Source organism: Urocitellus parryii, chromosome 2, assembly GCF_045843805.1.
Source record: "Urocitellus parryii isolate mUroPar1 chromosome 2, mUroPar1.hap1, whole genome shotgun sequence".
NCBI classification, from domain to species: Eukaryota; Metazoa; Chordata; class Mammalia; order Rodentia; family Sciuridae; genus Urocitellus; species Urocitellus parryii.
In genome coordinates this window covers 157,839,864-157,860,996 of record NC_135532.1, presented here as the reverse complement: position 1 = coordinate 157,860,996, position 21,133 = coordinate 157,839,864, and the positions used below count along the sequence as shown (strand labels likewise).

General features: G+C 35.0%; 2 protein-coding genes across 7 annotated transcripts in view; one reads left to right on the top strand and one right to left on the bottom strand.

Moving 5' to 3' along the window:
* The window catches only part of Dzip3 (DAZ interacting zinc finger protein 3), a 96,717-nt gene extending 81,331 nt beyond the window's left edge, over nt 1-15,386 (bottom strand). For 2 of the 6 annotated variants that reach the window (XM_026394674.2, XM_026394696.2), the window contains exons 1-4: nt 14,780-15,343; nt 4,177-4,275; nt 3,172-3,244; nt 1,582-1,737 (exon numbers count right to left, since the gene is read on the bottom strand). In XM_026394674.2, the coding sequence (XP_026250459.2) occupies nt 1,582-1,737; nt 3,172-3,244; nt 4,177-4,208 (261 nt within the window). In that variant the 5' untranslated portion in view covers nt 4,209-4,275; nt 14,780-15,343. The other 4 variants (XM_026394686.2, XM_077795337.1, XM_026394678.2 and 1 more) reach the window with 4 other exon arrangements.
* A 134-nt stretch (nt 15,387-15,520) lies between these two features.
* Nucleotides 15,521-21,133, top strand: part of Cip2a (cellular inhibitor of PP2A) — a 35,419-nt gene continuing 29,806 nt past the window's right edge. Inside the window, exons 1-2 of the mRNA XM_026394950.2 lie at nt 15,521-15,622; nt 19,205-19,352. Of these exons, the coding sequence (XP_026250735.1) occupies nt 15,521-15,622; nt 19,205-19,352 (250 nt within the window). The remainder of the gene's footprint in view (nt 15,623-19,204; nt 19,353-21,133) is intronic.

Sequence of the window (21,133 nt, the reverse complement as noted above, 5' to 3'; positions counted from 1 at the left end):
GCTCTTTAAAACCAACCTCCAAAGAGATCAGCTACAGTCAGTCTAGCACTAGGTGTCAATCTAGTCACTCCAAAGAAGGCTCTACCCAACAAAGCCTGATTAGACCTCAGTCCACTCTCCTGGCAAATGAACAAAATGCCAAGCAGTACATCCTAACCCATCCCACCTCATACTGATAAGAAGGGAAGCTGAGTCTTAGATCTAACAGCTTCCATCTTAGACCACTTCAATTGGAAGTTCAGAGAGCAACACAAAAACAGGAAGGAATTAACAACTTTTACCCTTTGCTCTTAGTACATTACTTAAAAAGAAATGGAAAGAAAGTCTATTGGACATAAGCAGTGCCCATCTACTCTGGTCAATTATTTTGATTACCTCAGTAGAGAAAGTTCCTTCATTCTTCACTAAGATTTTGGAATTTTTAAAAGTTATTTTATTTTTTATTCTTTCCATATGTGTATGTATATGAGACAGAAAGTGTGCATGCATGTGAATTCTGGCTGTGTTGATTGGTTCAGAATCATATACATATACTTATTTTTTCCCCCCTGATTTTCAGCATTTTAAAAAAATATTGTAATTACTTTTTCCTAGCATTACCTTCAGAGGTTTCAGACTTTTTAGACTGTATATTTTAGTTTGGTTTTGTATTATTTTCATTTGTTTATTTCTCTTGTTTTTCTTTCTCTTTTCCTGCTAATAACCAAATTCTATTGTTTCATTCCTTCTTTCTTGATACATGCTGCTTGTATTTTTTTCCATTCTTTCATTATAAAGATTACTTGATACATCTCTTCTGCATTCTCTGTTCACTTTCTGATATTGTAAAGTGTTTCTTAACTACCTAACATGTTTCCTTTTCCAGTAAATAACTCTACTTTTACCACATTTCAGAACTTATTGGTCTATATAACTCATACCCCCAGCATTAATGCTAAATACAGTCATTAGTGTTGTGGATGATACAGTTGACACCTGCTCTTTTCTTTCAAGCCAGATCTAGTTCACGGTTATTGTTCTTACCATTGACAAGTGCTAAAATACCATTCCTCTTTATTAGTGACAATTTGCTTTAACACTGTGTATTGTTTATTGTTTGCAACAGTTGTTATTATGATGTATTTTGCCCCATTCTGTGAGGTGCTGGGAATTTATAGGGACACTAAAAGTTCACAGATTAGAGACTGCTACAGAACTAAGCATTCCCTAACATTACTCCAACTTAAAGAAGTAAGGAGACAAAAGTCCCAAACCAACAAGAATCAAAGGAGGAACAATCAGAGGGAACTTAGGTCACACCCTTGGCATTTATGCATACACCAAAAACAGAGAGAAGTCCTAGAAGAAATAAGGTAACTATAAAAGGATATGCACACAAAAAATGATAGGGGTCATAAATTGCAACTGATTTCCATGCATGTATGAGTTTGTTGGAATAACCCAACTACTATAAAGCTCTTTTAAAAAAAAGAAGTAGTAGTAAAATGAAGATTCCAAGACCTGAGTTACACTGCATGAGTTAAAAAAAAATCATTTACATAGAGCTATTACTTCTGCCTCAAAGACAAATTATAATGTTACCTGCATGGTCTGGAAAGAAAAATCTTCTTGTAAGAACTTCTTAATGTGAGGAATCACACCTTTTGGTAGAGTATTAATTGCATTTAATAACTTCTTAACTTCTAATAGCAGGTTAACTGGAACAAGGTCAGTAGGAATGTCCTTTTTCTGTTTGTCCTACAAGACATTTATGCATTAAAAATTTATACAATTCTACATACTCTTGTTTACTCTAGTGATTAAAACCAGCAAAAGTATTAAAAATAGAGTCAAATTCCTAATATATGTATATCATTGTGACAGACACATAGAATGCAAGTAAGAATAAGATAGTCTCTCTGTTCTCTAAGCAACTTAGTGAAATCCTGTCTCAAAAACTATAAGGGCTGGGGAAGAACCAGTGGTAAAGTACCCCTGAGTTTATTCCCCAGTATCAAAAGTTTTTTTGTTTTTTTTTAATTACAATATTATATAGATTATTCTTTACTTTTTTCTTGCTGGGTACAGTGGTACAAACCTGTAATCCCAGCACTTAGGAGGATAAGACAGGAGGTTTGCAAGTACAAGGCCAGTTGCAGCAACTTAGTGAGGCCCTATGCAACTCAGCAAGACTCTATCTCTAAATAAAATATGAAAAATAAAAAGGGCTGGGGATGTGGCTGAGTAGTTAAGTGCCTCTGCATTCAGTCCCTGGTACCAAAAAATCCAAAACAAAACAAAAAAACGTTCAATAAATATGATATATAGTATTCACATAAATGTTTTAATCAACTATAAAGTATTTGTCATTGACAATAAAAAAATTACATCAATGCATAATGCAGAACTTCTCATTTAGGCCTAGAATTTTTAACAGGAAAGATAATAAAAATAAGAAAGAAAAGTAACTTCATAAACAATTCAGCAAAACATCTTAATAAATAAAATTTTTATATGTGATTGCATTCACATATGTGTTTGTAGTTTCATTTTTCTTGAATTTTCCTTTGAAAAGACAAATGAGGTGGCTAGGGATGTGCTCAGTGGTAGAGCAGTTACATAATATGTGTTGATCACCAGGAATACACACACACACACACACACACACACACACACACACACGAAAAAGATATGAGTAATTTCTTTCTTTCTTATCCCCAAGAACTGGGGATCAAAACCAGAGCCTCACACATAGAATACTAAATGCTTTGCCACTGAGCGTATATCCCCAGGCCTTTTCATATTTCTGAGTCAGTATCTCACTAAGTGGCCCAGGCTAACCTCAAACTTGTAATCCCTTTGCCGTCATCATATTAGGTTTAAGGTATAAGCCACCAAGCCTGGCCACAAATGAGAAATTTCTTAAAACTAACTGTTGAGATGTTTCTGGGAGAGTGAATTTAATTTTCTATTAATTTTAACTCACAGTGAGAATTGGTACTTAGAATGATAACTTTGATATATAGTATCAATCATGCAAGAAATATTTAATTATAATCATCTTACTCATTTAGAAAAGTGGACTCATTCAAAAGCTTTTAAGATTACTGACTAAATTTAGCATTACATTCTCATACATAATTAATCATTATTAATTAACTAAAAATAAATGAAAATTAAATTTTCTCTTACCAGTTGACTGGTTGATTTTTCTATCTTATTCTCAGTTTCCTCTTCAGTCTGTTCTTCCACAGTAGAATCCTTACTGAAAATGAGTAAGAGAGGTGTTTTCAGAGCATCTCCTTACAAAGATCACGAATTATAGTAGCAATCAATCTAACAATTGAGTTCTGTCTAAAGTTTTAGATAATCCTAGTAAGTATCAAAGAAGTTAAGGTAGACCTTACTGGATGATGGATGGTAGAAAAAATAGCAAGTTGATATTGTAGAACCTGACTCAATTCCTAGTCAATAATAATTGTTCCTTCTTAAACACAGCCACAGCATCTCTAATATTATATATCTCTAATATTATGGAAGACATACAGGCAGGCTGAATTTGCACTGTTTGGAGGGAACAGATTACCACAGGGTCTCCTGTGTTATGCTTAAGTTACTTTCTTAAAGTGAAAATAACAGCATCTACTTCATAAGTTTTATGAGGTTTATATAAATTATCATTTGTAAAAGCATTAAAAACAATGTCTCAACATAGCAAGTATATATAGTGTGTTAAAATTATTTTGTGACCCAAGTACAGCAAGTTGTAGCACATTTTTTTCTTTTTTTTGAGAGAGAGAGAATTTTTTTAATATTTATTTTTTAGTTTTCAGCAGACACAACATCTTTGTATGTGGTGCTGAGGACTGAACCTGGGCGGCATGCATGCCAGGCAAGCACGCTACCGCTTGAGCCACATCCCCAGCCCAACATAGCAAGTATATATAGTGTATGTTAAAAGTATTTTGTTGAGAATGTCCCAAGTACAGCAAGTTGTAGCACATTTTTCAATGGCCCTGGTAGAAAACTTCTCTAAAATTATACTTCACCCACTCCTCATTCCCCCATTAATCAAAAACTGTCTTGTAGCATAGGATATCTAATTCATAATAGACTGCCAAGGTTACATGGAAAAGACTAATGTCATGCCTTTGGAATCTTAACAAATGAGTTTGTTTTTGTCAACCTATTCCTTACCTCACAAAAAATTCTTCTGGTAGAGATTCCATGTTGCACAATGTTCCTTTATAAGTCTTCCAATGCTTGAAAACTGACTTTTACTACTGCTACTTAAAGCTATAAGGAAAGTAATATTTTTAATTAGTAAAGTTATTTTCTTTATCCCTCCTGTAAGAACTACAGTCATTAAAACTTTTTGAAACTGCTATAAAAGGAAAATAGTTTCCCCTTCCTAACACAATGTCTGCCTATACTTTAATGTACTTATTTTTTTAGGCATAAGTATATTTTCAATTTATAATCATATTGAATGAAAATATTTTACCCCACTCTTTTTTAGCCACTGAATAATATACAAAAAAACATCTTTCATGTTATTTTAGCCTCCTAGCCAACATTTTTGATAGCTACACAACAATTGGTTGGGGTTTCCTTGATGATTTTCTAATAGTTGGACAAATAAAGTTCTCATATTTCTCTGTGATAAACTCCATTGTTTACAACACTTTTCTATATTTATGATTTTTTTCCTTCTGATAATTTCTTAGGAGAATTTCTAGGTCAAAATGCATTTTAAGACTTCAGTGCATATTTCCAAATGGCTTCCTGAAGGGTTTGTAATAATTTATTTCCCATAGAGGTATGAGTTTCTGCTTTATATAACCTTAATAGTATTAATTATTTTACTTCATTTTAGTTTAAAAATGACATGTAGCTGCTTTATCCAAAATTTTATGATTGGATAACTCTATAAATAGAAAGTGGGATGTAAAGAGATCTTATACATCTTTGGTTAGAATACCAATGGATTTTATGGATGTTTCCTGAAGGAAAAAAAATCGAAATAATACAAATGAAAACAAAAAGATAGAGCGTCATTAGCATTCATTTATTTATACAGCTATTTATTCCAAGTTAGTGCCATTTGATCTTCTTTATTAAGTGTTCAAGCCTCTAGACTCAAGTATCTTCTGCTAGGCTGGCTTCCTTGTCTGATCCCCCTTTTTAAGTCCAGAAAGTGTTAAAGCAAGCATATGTATAACTACTGACAAATGTTCTTGGGCAAAGGAAGAAATGATGAGGAAAAGAAAGGAAAGTGGCAGCAACATCATAAACATAACAGATTTACACTGCTTTGCAGCATAAGGCTGGGTAAAGTTTCTCATTTATTCCTTCTATAACAACTTTATTTCAGTAACAAGGGAGCCAGTTTATCTAACAGCATATTTAATATATACCTACAAATCAGATTGGTTCAGCTTTTTACAGGCACATTAATAAAAAGCAATGTAACATAGTAATTCCCAAATCAAAAAATATATTCCAGAAAATCAACTATAAATCACCAATTAAGAATTCAAATAGTATACTATAGAAACACTGTTTTATATGATGTTGATCCTGCTTTAAAGCCCCAAAACTAATTTAACACAAAGAGACAACAAGTAACTGCAAAATTTGAACTCTTATAAGCCTGGAGGTCTGAGTATATTCTTACTGGAGAGCTTAGTAAGGAAAGGGCAGCTCAGCACTGGTGTGTAGGCTAAAAGAAATCATGTGAGGATCATCTGTAAAACATTCCTAACTATGATACTACTACTATTCTGTATTTGATTAATACCAACAGTTAATACAAAAAGTTTTGAGAGAAAAGAGCAATTTTCCATGGATGGCGTTGGAGAAGATAATGCTAAGTGAAGTTAGCCAATCCCAATAAAACAAACGCTGAATGTTTTCTCTGATATAAGGAAGCTGACTCATAGTGGGATAGGGAGGGGGAGCATGGGAAGATTAGATGAATTCTAGATAGGGAAGAGGGGTGGGAGGGAAAAGGAGGGGGCAGGGGATTAGCAAGGATGGTAGAATGTGATGAAGATCATTATCCAAAGTACATGTATGAAGACTTGAATTGGGTGTCAATATACTTTACATAGAGATATGAAAACTTGTGGTATATATGTGTAATAAGAATTGTAATGCAAAAACAATACATGTATAAAGGCATGAATTGGCATGAACATATACTCTATATACAAAGATATGAAAAACTGTACTCTATATGTATAATAAGAATTGTAATACATTCCACTGTCGTGTATTTTTAAAAATTAAAATCAATAAATTAAAAAAAATTGTTTCAGTTTCGATTTTTAAAGCTGTGCTTATTCACACCAAAGCAGGAACAGCTCGTTTATTTTATTAATCACTTAAACATTTATTTTGTAGCTCTATTGTCACCTCCCTAAGAGATCGGTGGACACATTTTTTTTGTAAAAATCCATTCATATATTTATCTTGACTAAGTTATCTAACCAAGTTAAAGGTTCTAATTTGCAAATAAATTCACATTTCAATGGGTAGATTGATGTTCCATGAATTATCTACCCTTGTCAACTCTGGCACTTATACATTACACAATGCCAGGAGGAAAAAGAGAGTAACGATGCAAAAAATAGAGTTCACACTTTTGTCAATGCTACTAGATTGAAAATAAAGTAATTAACATCTTTGGTATATTTTAGTTGCATATTTTAGTTATTAAGAACTTCTCTTATACAAACTAAATCTTACCACAACTGACATTCTGGACTGGATAATTCTTTAATATGTAAAGCTGTCTATGCATTTTAAGATGTTTAGCAGCCTCTCCACACCACTCAGCCTATTGGGGCAACCAAAGATATCTCCAGATATTGCCAAAACTCCCTTGGGGGCACAAAATTGCCCTGGGTTGAGAATTAAAGATAAATGAATGAGTTAGGATGATTAATTATGTGGATATAAAACAAATTGTTCTGGAAAGGAAAAAATAAGGTCATACTGATTATTGTCTAGCAAACAGAAACACAAACAAAACATTTGTCCACAAGACAGTGAAATGACAAAGTATTTCATTTATATTTCCATTAATGTCAAAATTTGAAAGACTGTATATTACTAATAATGAGCACAAAAATTTTGGAATCACTCTATAGAGGTAAAAAGGCCTGCTCTAAAACATACTAGCTATCCAACTTTATATGAAATTAATATTCTCTGTGCTTCCTTTTATCTGAAAAATGGGGGTAATGATGGGTCCTACTTCATAGGGTTGTAAACACATTTAAGCACTATTAAAAAGTGTTCATATCATCACCATCTTCATCACTTAATTGTTTAGGTTTACAACAAAATTAGTTTACTTTTCCTTTAATTCTCTACAGTGATGGGCAAAAGCTATTATGAGAGGAAACAATAATCATGAGATTTAAGAAATGGGACAAAAGGGCTGGGGTTATGGCTCAGTGGCAGAGCATTTGCCTCACATGTGTGAGGCATTGGGTTCAATTCTCAGCACAGCATATAAATAAATGAATAAAATAAAAGTCCATCAAGAACTAAAAAAAATTAAAAAAGAAATGGAACAAAAATTATTTTCAAATATATACACACAATGCAAATTGTAAATTAGTATGCAGCACCTTGAATTTTCATATCAGTACATATTACTATCTATAGTCTTTGATCTGCATCATACGCCATTGTATGTCATTTTTACCAGATCATTACTGATAAAACTTAGCTGTGTCTGGGATTTTTTTTTTAAAGATTTGCTATTACAAACAATGCTACATTAAACAACCTCAAATAGTCAGCTTGATAAAAATTTGATACCTATTTTAGAAAGATAGATTTACTACATCAACACTGAATTAAATATATTCCAGAAGTTCTGCAGAATTTAACAGAAATTTTAATCACGTATTTTCTGTCCCTCCTAACCCACTGTCCATCTGTGTTCTACTTCACAAAGATCACTGTTAGCACTGGATAGCAATTTACCACAGAGAAGTCTTGAAATATATACACATTCCTCCCAATAAAGTAAACAAGCCTAAGGCAAATTAGCATATTGTCAGAAGCAGGTTTTTAATTCTATTTACATCTATTCAGTAATTTATTTCTGGAGTTAAATAGGCAAACCTACATAATATGTGTATAACATATACGCACATGTATTTGTTTTGAATATTTAGAATGTATCCATAATACACAGGTTAGGATTTCTCTGACCCTCCACCCTGTCCCGCAAAACAAAAACAAAATTAAAAAAAAAACATTTCGACATGAAACTGTCCACCTGAAAACCAAGGTGTTATGGACTGGATAGGTAATTCAGTGAAAAAGCACATACCTAGTGTGGGTGTGGCCCCGAGCTTGATTCCCAAACCAGTGCATATATGTGCGCGCGGGTGTGTACGCGCGTGGGTGTGTGTGTGCGCGGGTGCATGTGCGCACACGTGCGCGTCAGTGCGCCCACAGAAAGTGAGCTGGTGTGCCAGCGCGCGGGTGACAGCGCGCACACAGAAAGAGTGAGCTCGCGCGGCAGCGCGCGCACGCGCATGCACGCGTGTGTACACACACATACACATACACACACACACACACACAGGAAAAGGGTGAGAGAGGGTGGGAGAGAAGAGGAGAGAGGGAGAGAGAGGAAGAGAGAGAGGGAGAGAGGGAAACAGGGAGAGAGGGAGAGAGAGGGAGAGAGAGGAAGAGAGGGAGAGAGGGAGGGAGAGGGAGAGAGAGAGGGAGAGAGACGCAAGAGAGCAAGCAAGCAGGTGTGCCCATGTGCAGGCTAGAACAAGGGCATGCAGGGAAGCAGGCAAATACCACTCTGCTCAGAAATATGGGTAGGTACCAAAGGAAGAAGCATATACTATGAAAGCATATTCTCTAAAAGTGAAATTTATCTTCAGCAAATTAAAAAAAATAGTCATTAGACAATAATCACAAAGAAAGAATACTGAGTTTTGTTACATAAGGAGTACAGAACTCTTCTTTTTGTGCACCTGTCTGTACCAATTGATGAAGTCTACCTTATCCATCGCTAACTTGACTCAGTGGCTACTCCAATCCTTTTAGAAAGGCATACATTTGTAAGGTGAGAGGTAGAATAAGCTTATGGTTATGAAGAATATCCTTTCATACAAATGTCCTAATGTCTTCTCTGATATAAGGGGGCGGGGTGTGACTCAAAATGGGTTTGGGAGGGAGAACAAGGGAGGAAGGTGAGGCCAGGCATGGTGATGCAAGTCTGTAATCCCAGCAGCTCAAGAGGCTGAGGCAGGAGGATCAAAGCCAGCCTCAAAGCCAGCCTCAGCAAAAACAAGGTGCTAAGCAACTCAGTGAGACTCTGTCTCTAAATAAAATACAAAATAAGGCTGGGGATCAGTGGTCAAGTGCCCCCGAATTCAATCCCTGGTACCAAAAAAAAAAAAAAAAAAAAAAAAAAGTCAAGATGATCAGGAGGTCAAGACAGCACTCGTGTTCTTTGGCAGTAAACTTCTCCATGTCCTTTGCTGTTTCTTCCACATCTCTCTAAATACTTTTAAGTACCCTGGGGTTTAGATTTCAGATGTGTCTTCTCTATTCATACTGACTTTCTACACCACTTAGTCTGGAGGGTTTTTGTTTTCCTTCAGCCCTGACCTCTCCTTTAATTACCAATATTAAATTAAGTAGCCTGGTTGACATATAACAGATGTTATGTTAGACATTTAAAACAGAGCTCCAGATAACTGCACCTTCCCACAAAATGACTGAAAAGAGCCACTCAGACAAGTTAGGTTAGATCAACACACATACCTGTGGGCAAGAAACAAATGTTCATGATTTCAACCACTGACTTTTGAGGTGACTTGGTTATTCAGCCAAAACCAATTAACACTTTGCCCTAGCAAATATTGCAACGCCTTAATTTGACTTTGATAGTTCCTATTCTGTCTCCATTTGTCTCCCCCCATAAATCTTATTACTAACATTTACTTATGTGTCTAATTATCTTTATCCCTCAAAAAAATACTCAAGGTTGGAATTGTAGCTCAGTGGTAGAACACTTGCCTACCATTATGAGGTCCTTTAGTTATTCCCCAGCACTGAAGGGAAAGACAAAAACTAAAAACAGACAGACAAGAAAGTAAAATAAAAACTACATGGGCAGAATTTTTTGTCTATTTTGTTCACTGCCACATCCTCAGAATCCTTTGAAATATACCTAGCACTTAAGTATTCATTAAGTACATGGTGGATGAATGAATGAACAATTGATCCTCTGTTTACAATTCTGGTACAATTCTCATGTTACAATATTCAGTATTCTACAAACTCTACAGTTCTGTAAAAACTATAATTCACATCTTCATTCAGTCTGATTCATTTAACATAGCTTAAACCCTGATTAAAAGAGATTAAAAATTGGTATTTTCAGAATTGAAGACAGCATGTTTTAGGTTTTTCCAGAACAAATAAAGGAACTAGTCAGGCATAAACTCGTGTTATAAGATCCTAACCAAGTGTTGTTTACTCCTTGAAGCCTGATTCCTAAACTATGGAAAATATCTAAGCCAAATATAAAGAACAAACAGTAATAAAAGTTCACAAAGAGATACTTTATGCCAATCCTTGAAGAATGAAGGAACTGGATACTTAACATTTTATCCTTAAAAAAATGTATATTCTACAACATTCTCTATTTCTCTTAATAGTACTTATTCTGGTTCCCCAAAAGAGTATAACCTCTTTGAAAATAGTATTGGCACTCAGTAGATATTTGATTGTAGCATTTTTCAATTATATTTTCCTGACTGGTTAAAATGACTTTTTTTTTTTAAAAGGTAAAAATGAAGATTCTGACTTTAGGTTTTTAAAATTACTGGTGTAAAGTAAGTGTTCTTTATAAAAATACAGAATATAAAATGTACTAAGCCTTTAACTTCTATAAAATTATGAAAAAAACCAAATGTATGGAGGCTGGGGTTGTGGCTCAGAGTGCTCGCCTAGCATGATTGAGGCACTGGGTTCTATCCTCAGCACCACATAAAAAAATAAACAAAATAAAGGTGTTGTGTCCATCTACAACTAAACAAGAAATCTTTATAAAAAAAAAAAAAATCAAATTTATGTATGCGGATAGAATTAATAAAGGCCAAGCAAAATTAATGATTCAAAAATGAATGGAAAAGAATTAACAAATTACAGTTGGTTCTTTTGAAAAGGTGCATAAAAATGCAAATAAGAAAAAAAAGACATTAGAATGAAAAAGGAAATTTAAAACTACATGGGAGAAGTTAAGAGAATAAAATATTAAATGCAACTTGTTGTATATCAATACTTTTTAAATCTAGAAAACATTTAGTATGCTAAATATTTTTTCCAGAAATAACTAAAGAAAAGGTTGAAAATTATAAGACTCATAATCTTATTAGAAATTCATAATTTGTTGAAGATCTACCACTATACAATCTACCAAGTTTAATTTATTAGGCCAGTTCTGTGTTCATTCTGCATAGATCAAGTAATTCCTATATGATTGTCATTATTCTATACCATTAAAAATGAAACACTGCAATTCATTTTTCAAAAGTAATACATACCCAAATTCCAAAGAAGAATAAAGAAAAAATATTGTAAAGTCTCACTTAAAAACATAGATAATGATACCTGAATAAAATATCAAAAAATCAAAACCTACAGCATAGCAAAACAGGGTCTATTACCACTGCCTGTGTCACCCTGGGAAAATTATTTCATCTTTACTTTAGTTTTTTTTTTTTTTTTCCATCTGTAAAATGATGATTATAACAGAATCTATAGCAGGGAGCTGTTATGAATATCAAATAGATAGGTAGAAAGTCCTTAGAACAGTGCCTGGCACATGACAAATGCTCAATTAGTCTGTGTAATTATTATTCCAAGAAAAAATGCAACATAATATAAAGAGCAATCTCCTAAAAATGATATAAAATACTTATAACAAGTCAATAGTACAAATTATACTGAGTGTAAAAAATACTAGGCCAGGTGTGGTGGTGCCTGCCTGTAATCCCGGGGCTTGGGAGTCTAAGGCAGAAGGATGGCAAGTTCAAAGTCAGCCTCAGCAACAGCAAGGCGCTAAGCAACTTAGTAAGACCCTGTTACTAAATAAAATGCAAAGAAGGGCAGGGGATGTGGCTCAGTGGTTGAGTGCCTCTGAGTTCAATTCCGGGCAACCTCCCCCCAAATACTGGTCATTCTCATTAAAGATACTCAATGTTATCATGATTTTTCATACTTTCAAGATTATGCTAATACAATAAGATAATAAATATTGGAAGATAAAGTAATTATTTACCAATGATATAAGAAAGAAAGTCTAGAGAATAAACACAACTCTATTAGAATTATTAAGAAAGGCTGGGGTTGTGGCTCAGTGGTAGAGCATTTGCCTAGCATGTGCAGGGCACTGGGTTTGATCCTCACCACATTAAAAAAAAAAAAAAAGTATTGTGTACATCACATTAAGTAATCAAAAAGTATTGCCTCATTGTCCTGAGGCTTCACAACTAAAAAAAAATTTTAAATTAAAAAAAAATTACTAAGAGATTTTGATAAGTAGCCTGATTTAAAGGCAAACCAAAAAATTAGCATCTATTTCTTAAGAGTAATAACAAAAATTTGTAAGAGAAAAAGAGAATCTTCTTAAAATTATAAAAAATTATAAATACCTAGAAATATAATTCAATGGTACAAAATTATATGATAAACTATATAAAATTTCACTGAATAAAAAATATACCCCAAATACTGTTGATTGACTACCTCAGCAATACCTGTATTCTCCTAATTACACAACCTAGAAATTTGGAAATCCTTCTAGAGCAATCCTTCTCCTCAATCTTCACATATAGTCACTGAATCCAAATTGACCTCATAAATATTTCTCAAATTTTTACCCCTTCTAAATCTCCAAATCAATTATCCTAGTTATCCTTTGCAAAGACAGAAGCAAATTAGTCTCCCTGTTTCTAGTGTTTCCCCTCTCAAAATCATAGCCCATTCATCAGCCAGAGTAATCAATCTAAAACACAAATTGACTAGATAAGGTCCCAATTTAAAAACAGAGATCACTACAGCACTCAAGTTGGAATCCAAGCCCAAGGCCTTTAGTCACCTGGACTGAGCGTCATCTCCTTCATCTACTCTCTACCCTTTTTAAGGAATAAAAACATGGTTCTGTTTACCAAATTACGAATGCAAGTATCACTGACTAAAAATGCCCAGGTTTCTCACAGCTACAAACATGTTCATATTACTAAGCTTCCATTAAATTTGGTGAAGATTTTTTCACGAGAAAAAATTACTTTATATTAAAATAAACAGAAGAAAATGCAGAATTTTGTTACCGCTTAAGTTAAAATGCAAGATTCAAAAGAAGGCTCACACCCTGGGAGTTGGAGCCTTTTGCAGGTGCTAAAAAATGGTGATGCTTACTCCTGTAATTGGAGGTGAAAAAGTGTAATACTACCAAAATCTTAACACTCCACTTACCAACATGTGTAACTAACACAAAATAATTGTCAAGCAATAATTCCTTTTTTTTTTTGGTACTGGGAATTGAACCCAAGGATGCTAACCACTGAACTACATCTCCAGCTGTATTTAGCTACTTTATGGAAGCTCATCTTGAAACTGTAATCCTCCTGCCTCCCCAGTAGCTGGAATTAGAGACATATGCAGTACACGCTCAATAATTCATTCTTTATGTTGATTAACTCAAAGGTCTTGCAAGATCTTATATGACCTCATCTCTGTATCTCTACCACTCATTCTTGCTCTCTACTCTGTATTCCTAGTATGTTGTCACATTTCCACTTTGTCTTTGTCCTCACCATTCTCACTAACTAGAAACTTTTTCCAGTAATGAATATAGCTTTTTCTCAACTCCTAAAAGTATTTCCTCAAATGTTGCTTCTCTATGAGGTAACAATACTCTTTATGTTTTCCTTATTTTTCTGTTTATTACAGATTTCCTACCAGAATGTAAGTTCTATGCCACTAAGATTTTTGGTGTTTATTCACTGAATCTCTAGAGCCTAGAACAAGTACATGGTAGAATCTCAACGAATTAATTTATTGAATGAGAAATCCTGTTAAAACAGAACATACTTAGATTTTACTTTAAGAAAAGACTGGAACAGTGAGAACCTGCCTGGAGTCACATAGTCAAAGATGAAGCAATGATTTGTAAAAAAACACGGTTCCATTCTTTACAATCACTGATAAGAGATTTTCATTTATGTGGTGAATTCCTAAAATACTTTTTATTTAGGTTATTTACCTTATCAGACAGTTCCTTCCTAGCAGGGGGTACTTCCTTCTCTTTGTTCTCAGACTGGCAATACCTAACTCATAAACATTCAATAATTATTTAATATGGGAAATGAATAAATGCATAAATGAATACATTAGGTACCCCCAAACTTTTACATGAATGTCTCAATGGCCCAAAAGATTTTCAACTATCCCATTTAATTTTAAATCGAGTTTTAATATAAAAATACAGTGTGTCTTAACAAAAGTACTGGCACAGAAAGTTTCTTCAATTGACAAAACGTGATTTCCGAATTAAACGGACTTGTGCTGTATCCGCACAATTTTCTACAACCTGGTTTTTAAGGTTTTATTCGTCATACACTATGTTGAAAGTTCCAGAATCAGTTACTCACTTCACTCTACACATGCATATTACTGCAAAGTGTCATTTTCGTCATCATCGAACTTTACAAGTCATGCTAGACACACAGACAACTTCGCTTACAAAAATTAACGCTGAGAACATCCTCCGGAGCAATACCTGGCCCAGGCGTCCCCGAGGTAGCTTTCTGGAGGAAGTTTGGCACTAGGTAAGGGCATGACTAACTTGCTGTAGAACCCCAGGTACCACACACAGGTCCTCTCTTGAGAAATATTCACTCCTAGGCATAAGAGGTGGTTGCAGCAAGACTTAAAATTGAGGCCCCTCCCAGGCCGCGTCAAAATCCAGGACCCAAAGATTCTTCTCCTCAGATCTCCTCACCGTGTCTAGACTAGGGGAAAGCGACCATTTCTCTGGTAGAAGATGATGCACAAAGAAAAAAACTGGCCCTCCAGCGTGAAGGCCGAGGAAACACACGAAAACAGAACACACTGCTTAGCCAGGACCGACCCCCGGAGCCTAACCGCCCCTCCACAAGTTAAGCCGCAAACGCGTTTATCGCGAGATTTCTCGTCTTCGCGGAGCTCAATCTGAAACCTCGCGGCCTTTTGTGTAAGAGGGGCTAAGAGGCCGTCTCTCAATCCCTTTTCCGGACCCACAGAGCGCCTCGACCCCTAGGCCCACCCCTCCCCGCAGACCTAGCAGTCCCTCAGAGTGTCTCGAAACTTCCGGAGCTCGACCGGAACCGGAAACAACTGGGAGTGGGTGGAGCCGCAAAACGAAAAAAGCGCGGTGAACACTGGAAGCCCGAGCGGACGGAGACGGGGCGGGTTTTTGATCAGCACTGCGGACTGGACTGTCCCGATGGACTCCACCGCCTGCTTGAAGTCCTTGCTCTTGACCATCAGTCAATACAAAGCCGTTAAGTCAGAAGCGAACGCTACTCAGCTTTTGCGGCACTTGGAGGTAAAGGATTTCGCGGCGTGGGACAAATTGGGTTCTCCGTCCTTAAAATTACCACGGATCCTGGTGTGGCCGGGGAGTGGCGGCCCCAGGTTGGGGCAGAAAGGACAGCTCTTCACTCTCTTAACTGTCATTTTGTATTATGAGGGCGAGTGAGTATAAGCGTTCAGGTGGCTGCAGCGAGAGAGGAGGGCCTACGGAGGACTCCAGGAAAAGAGCGGGTGGGAAATTTGGGCTGTTTCTTATAGGTAAAGAAAGCTCAGAGCCGTCCTTTCACTTCCTTTGCTTCTTGTCACCCCCCCCCCCCCCGTTGAAACCGAGCCGTCCCAGTGTTCAGCGATCTTCGGGGACGGAGGTGGAGAAAGTCCTGCTATTCGTTCCCAGTGATTTTAGTATAAGCTGTCCTGTTTTAGGCTCTTAAATTTAGGTTCTCATTTAAAGCTTATTTTATTTCTCTGAGCTTTCCCTGTTAAAATGGAACAGAATTTTAAAATACATTCTATGTGTTATATTAACCCTATGATTATTATTAGCAGATAGTACCTGTGATTGCTACAGATAAAAGACGATTGTGAAAAGTACAGCAGCATCAGTCTTTAGAGAAACTGGAGTTAATAAATGTATCTTTGTTCCCTTAAACTTTATTGCTGTACATTTCTTTTTTTTTTTTATTCGTTACTCCATGAAAGCCCCTGCAAACCTAATAATTAAGGTGTTAGTTGTTAAATGTTTAAGGCTGAGCTTCTCAATTAGGGTAGAACATTGCAGACTACAGAAAGCCAAAAGGTTAGGGTCGTCAGTTTTATTTAAGAATTAGGAGTTAAACACTTAGAAATACCAACCTAAAACATGACCTCTCTTCAAGAACAGGGTTGTTGTGAATTTGAATGTAATGCTATTGTGAACTGAAAGAAACTAAGGAAATTTGGGACATAGAGTCCTAGTCCTTCTTGAATGCTGTTTACCTAAACTTTGAAGAATTTTACAGAAAACTCTTTTACTATTGATTTAAAGATACAAAGCGCACTGGCTTTAGGTTAATACTCTTAGGGACATTATTTTTGTAATTTAGAGCACAGTATATAAATGTATTCGTCTTAAGTAAAGAGCTTGATAGGTTTTTTGACATATGTGTACATTTAGTAGCTATCTCCTGCATCATATTATAGAACATTTTCAGCATCCCCATAATTTTTTTCATTGTCCCGTCACATAAGTTTCAAATAACTGGAGTTAAACAACATGTACTCTTTTGTCTGACTATAATCTGTGAAATTTATGCAGGTTGCTCATGTACCAGTACTGCATTCTTTTTTGTTGCTGTCTAGAATCTCATTGCACAAATGTAAACAATTTACATACATTCTCCTGTTAATTAGCATTTGAGTTGTTTCCAGTTCTGGATGGAATTGTGAATAAAATTATTAAAAAACATTTCATATACTTTTTGGGATATATGCACCTACCCATTTCTTTAATATACCTAGGAATGGAATCATTGGGTCATAAGATAGATTTATGTTCAGTTTTAGATGAAATTGCTTAATAGTTTTCTGAAAGATGGGAATTTTACTCTCCCACCAGCAATATATGAAATTTACCATCACTCATCCACACCACTCCTTGGTGTTTTCATAGTTTTTAATTTTGCCATTAGGTAGGTGATATTTATATTTCTGATGGTGAATGCCTTGTGCAGATCTCAGAAAAGAACTGAGAATGCAGAAATGGGTATCAGCATGAAAGGGGATTATCCATTCTTCCGAACTTCCTCCATACTTTGTCTATATAGCCCCATGCAGAACTTGAGCTTTGAATTTTTTATGATTCACAAAGCTAAGTTGAGTTGATTTTTTTGTATTATAGTTATACATAATATTGGGGTACATTTTGTATAATCATACAAGCATGGAATATAATTGTCTCTACTTGAGTCGCTAGTACTTATTCTTTCCCCCTCTTTCTCCCTCCTGTTTCCACTTCCACTATTGTAGTGGTCTTCCTTCTATTTGTTCATAGTTTCTTTCTTTTTTTTTTTTTTTAGAGAGAGAGAGAGAGAATACTTATTTTTTCTTAGTTTTTGGCAGACACAACATCTTTCGTACTGAGGATCGAACCCGGACCGCACGCATGCCAGGCGAGCATGCTACCGCTTGAGCCACATCCCCATCCCCTGTTCATAGTTTCTTAATTGGTTCTTTATAGGCTGAGCTGATTCTTGATGATGATGTGATTTCACAACAGTGACCTTGTGACTAGAAATTAAAAGTAGCATTCAGATTGGGCCTGGTGGTGCATGCCTGTAATCTCAGTTACTTGGGAGACTAAGGCAAGAACATCATATGTTCAAGACCAGCCTGGGCCTGTCTCAAATTTTTTGAAAAGGTCATAGTTCAGTAGTAAAGTGCCCTGGGTTCAATCCCCAGTATCCAATACACAAAAAGTATGGTCTTAATTTTCTAGAGGACTACAGTTATCAATGTAAAATCTATACTCCTTGGGAACAGATAATATGAAACTCTTAACACCAAAGCTTTCAAAGAAAACTAACATGGGTGAGGGAATAAAAGATCAGAAAAGAAAGATTAGAGAGATAATAAAGCAGGCAAAGAAAATTAGAGGGATAATAAAGCAGAAAATTTTTAAAGTATTTAGAACAGATTTAATCTAATTTTGAAGTAACTAATGGTTTTTCTATCTTAATATAAAAGGATGCTTAATAATAAATAATTTGTAAAGCATTTTGAAAATTCATGCTTTCTGCCAGCTGGTTTCATTTTTCAATCCAAGCTTTACATTGTGACTCTCCTTTCTTTGTTGGTTGTAAGAGAGGAACGCGCTTGCCTGGAATGCGTGCGGCCCAGCCCGGGTTCGATCCTCAGCACCACATACAAACAAAGATGTTGTGTCCACCGAAAATTAGAAAATGAATATTAAAGAATTCTCATTCTCTCTCTCTCTCTCTCTCTCTCTCTCTCTCTCTCAAAAAAAAAAAAAAGAGGAATGAAAAATTGAATAAACAAAAATTAAATTTGTAATGCCTATCCCGGCTACTTAAAATTCTTTTTTAACTATATTCTCTATTATCTCTTACTTTTTGGACTTAGGTCTTATCTTTGCAAAGGAGCAATCCATAGTTACCCTTGAGGTTTCATTTTTTCATTCTCCCTCAAAGTCAGTGAAACTAGAATTCATTTATAAAATAAATGTATAAGTAATAAAGGGCAAATTTTTAGTCTAGAGTTTTGTAGAGTGTTCAATATAGTATGGAAGACAAATATTACTAGATAGTCAAAAGTTTGCTACCACATGAAAAAGAGGTATAGTGTATGGTAGGCTACAAGTCAACCTAACTTATATGGTGTGACTTAAGAAAAATTGACTGGAAGGAAAGAATTTAAACTAAGATCCAAGTGATTACTGTAGCTAGTGAGGGAGGATTAGATAATCTAGGATGTGTGAATTTTTCATAATGGGAAAGAAAGTGGCAGTAGCACTTTGAAAAAACTGAGCTTATTATTTGAAACAAAGAAGAGGTGAAAATTGCCAACTCTTAACTGACACTTTTTGTATACCATTTAATAGGTAATTTCTGGACAAAAGCTCACACGACTGTTTACCTCAAATCAGATACTACCAAGTGAATGCTTGAGTTGCCTTGTGGAGCTACTGGAAGACCCAAACATAAGTGCTTCACTGATCTTAAGTATTATCAGTTTGCTGTCTCAACTAGGTAATGCATTTAGTTTCTTTCTTTTTTTTTATTCCCAGTTTTTGGAAAATATATGAATTTAATATTTTCTGTAGTCCAAATTTAATTATAAATTCCCTTAGAGAACAAGTCACATTCAAAAGATTTCTTCATTGCAGAACTTTTCAGAGTTACTATGCATTGTGAATCTTTAGAAAAAGGATAATATGTTATTTCTTAAAATATTAGGTCAAGGAATCAAAAGCATTTCAAAGATTCCATGTTTTATAGGAAAGAATGCAGTTTGGGAAATGTTAAGCTGCTTTGGAATTTATAAACTACAAAAATCTGTACCTACATAATGGCAGTATTGAATACACCATTCAGAAAATCATAGTTACCAACCAAAAAATCATTTTTTTCTGTGATAGACATTACAGAGAATTTTGAACTAGGGATAAAAATACTGTGGTTGCTTTTTCTAATTTTTTTTCCCTTTGCATTTACTTAATGATTAGCCCCCATCCCCCATTTGAGCATGAGGTGGAAGGAGTGGAATATTTCTGTGTGTAGTTGTAAAATGAAGATAAGCTTAATAAACTCAAGTGATATGGAAATACTAGCACAGGGAGGCATTGTCCAATAGAAGAATAGAAGTTTTTTTAATGATAGAAATTTTTTAGATCCTTATTGTCCAGTCAAGTAAGTACTTGCTACACAGGGCCATTAAGCATTTGAAGTATAGGTAGAATACTGAGAAACTAAATCTTTAATTAATCTAAATATAAATAACCACATATATAACATAATGGCTACCAAATTAGTAAGCCTAGTTGTAGAGTAAGATGGGATGAGTCTTTACTCATTACCACAGCTCTTCTCATTATTGCATTCACTTTGGGGAATGAAATCTCATTTTTTTTGGTTTGATATGTATCTTTTTAGATATTTTTCTATTTTAGAACAATGATTTTAGATATTTAGATGGTTGTTTTCAATGCAGTTGGTGGTGTAGAGCACCAGATGTTTCATCCTATATCAGTATAATTCTAGTAGCTGTCTGCTACTATAATTAGAGGGTGCTATAATTTATGTAGCCATTTTCCTAATGGTGATGTTATTTTTCAACTTTTGCTTCTAGAGTCAATAGTGTGCTGGGCATGGGGGCATTGATAGTGAATGCCTTTGTGCAGAACTTATGGAAACAACTGCTGAGTATGCAGAAATGGGTATCAGTGTGAAAGAAGATTATTCATTCTTCTAAACTTCTGCCATTCCCTGTCTATACAGCATCGTGTAAACCCAGTGACTGCCTCTGGGGTTTGATCTCTAGTACCAAAAAATAAATAAACTCAATAGTGCAATGAACATTTTTTTACGTAATTTCCCTCAAAAATTCCGAGTAAAATTTTCAGGTCATTTTAAAATTGAATAGCTATTACAGGAAGTAAATTGCTTTTTTTTTTTTTTCTTTATATACCAGGGATTGAAACCAGGGGCTATTGACCATTGAGCTATATCCCCAACACTTTTTATTTTTTATGTTTGAGACAGGGTCTCACTTAGTTCCAGAGCCTGGCATTGAATCTCCAATATGCTTGTCTCAGCTTCCTTAGCATCTGGCTGGGGTGTGCCACCTGCATAAATTGCTTTTAAAACATTTATTCCTCTTCTAACACCCACCAACAATTTAGGTGCAATTTCAACATTTAAATATACTAGACAATTTTTAAGTGATAATCTTTATTTTTAAGTTATATATACTTTTAATTAATAGATTTATATTGTAGAAGCTTTCTGGTTTACAACAAAAGTCAAAGTGA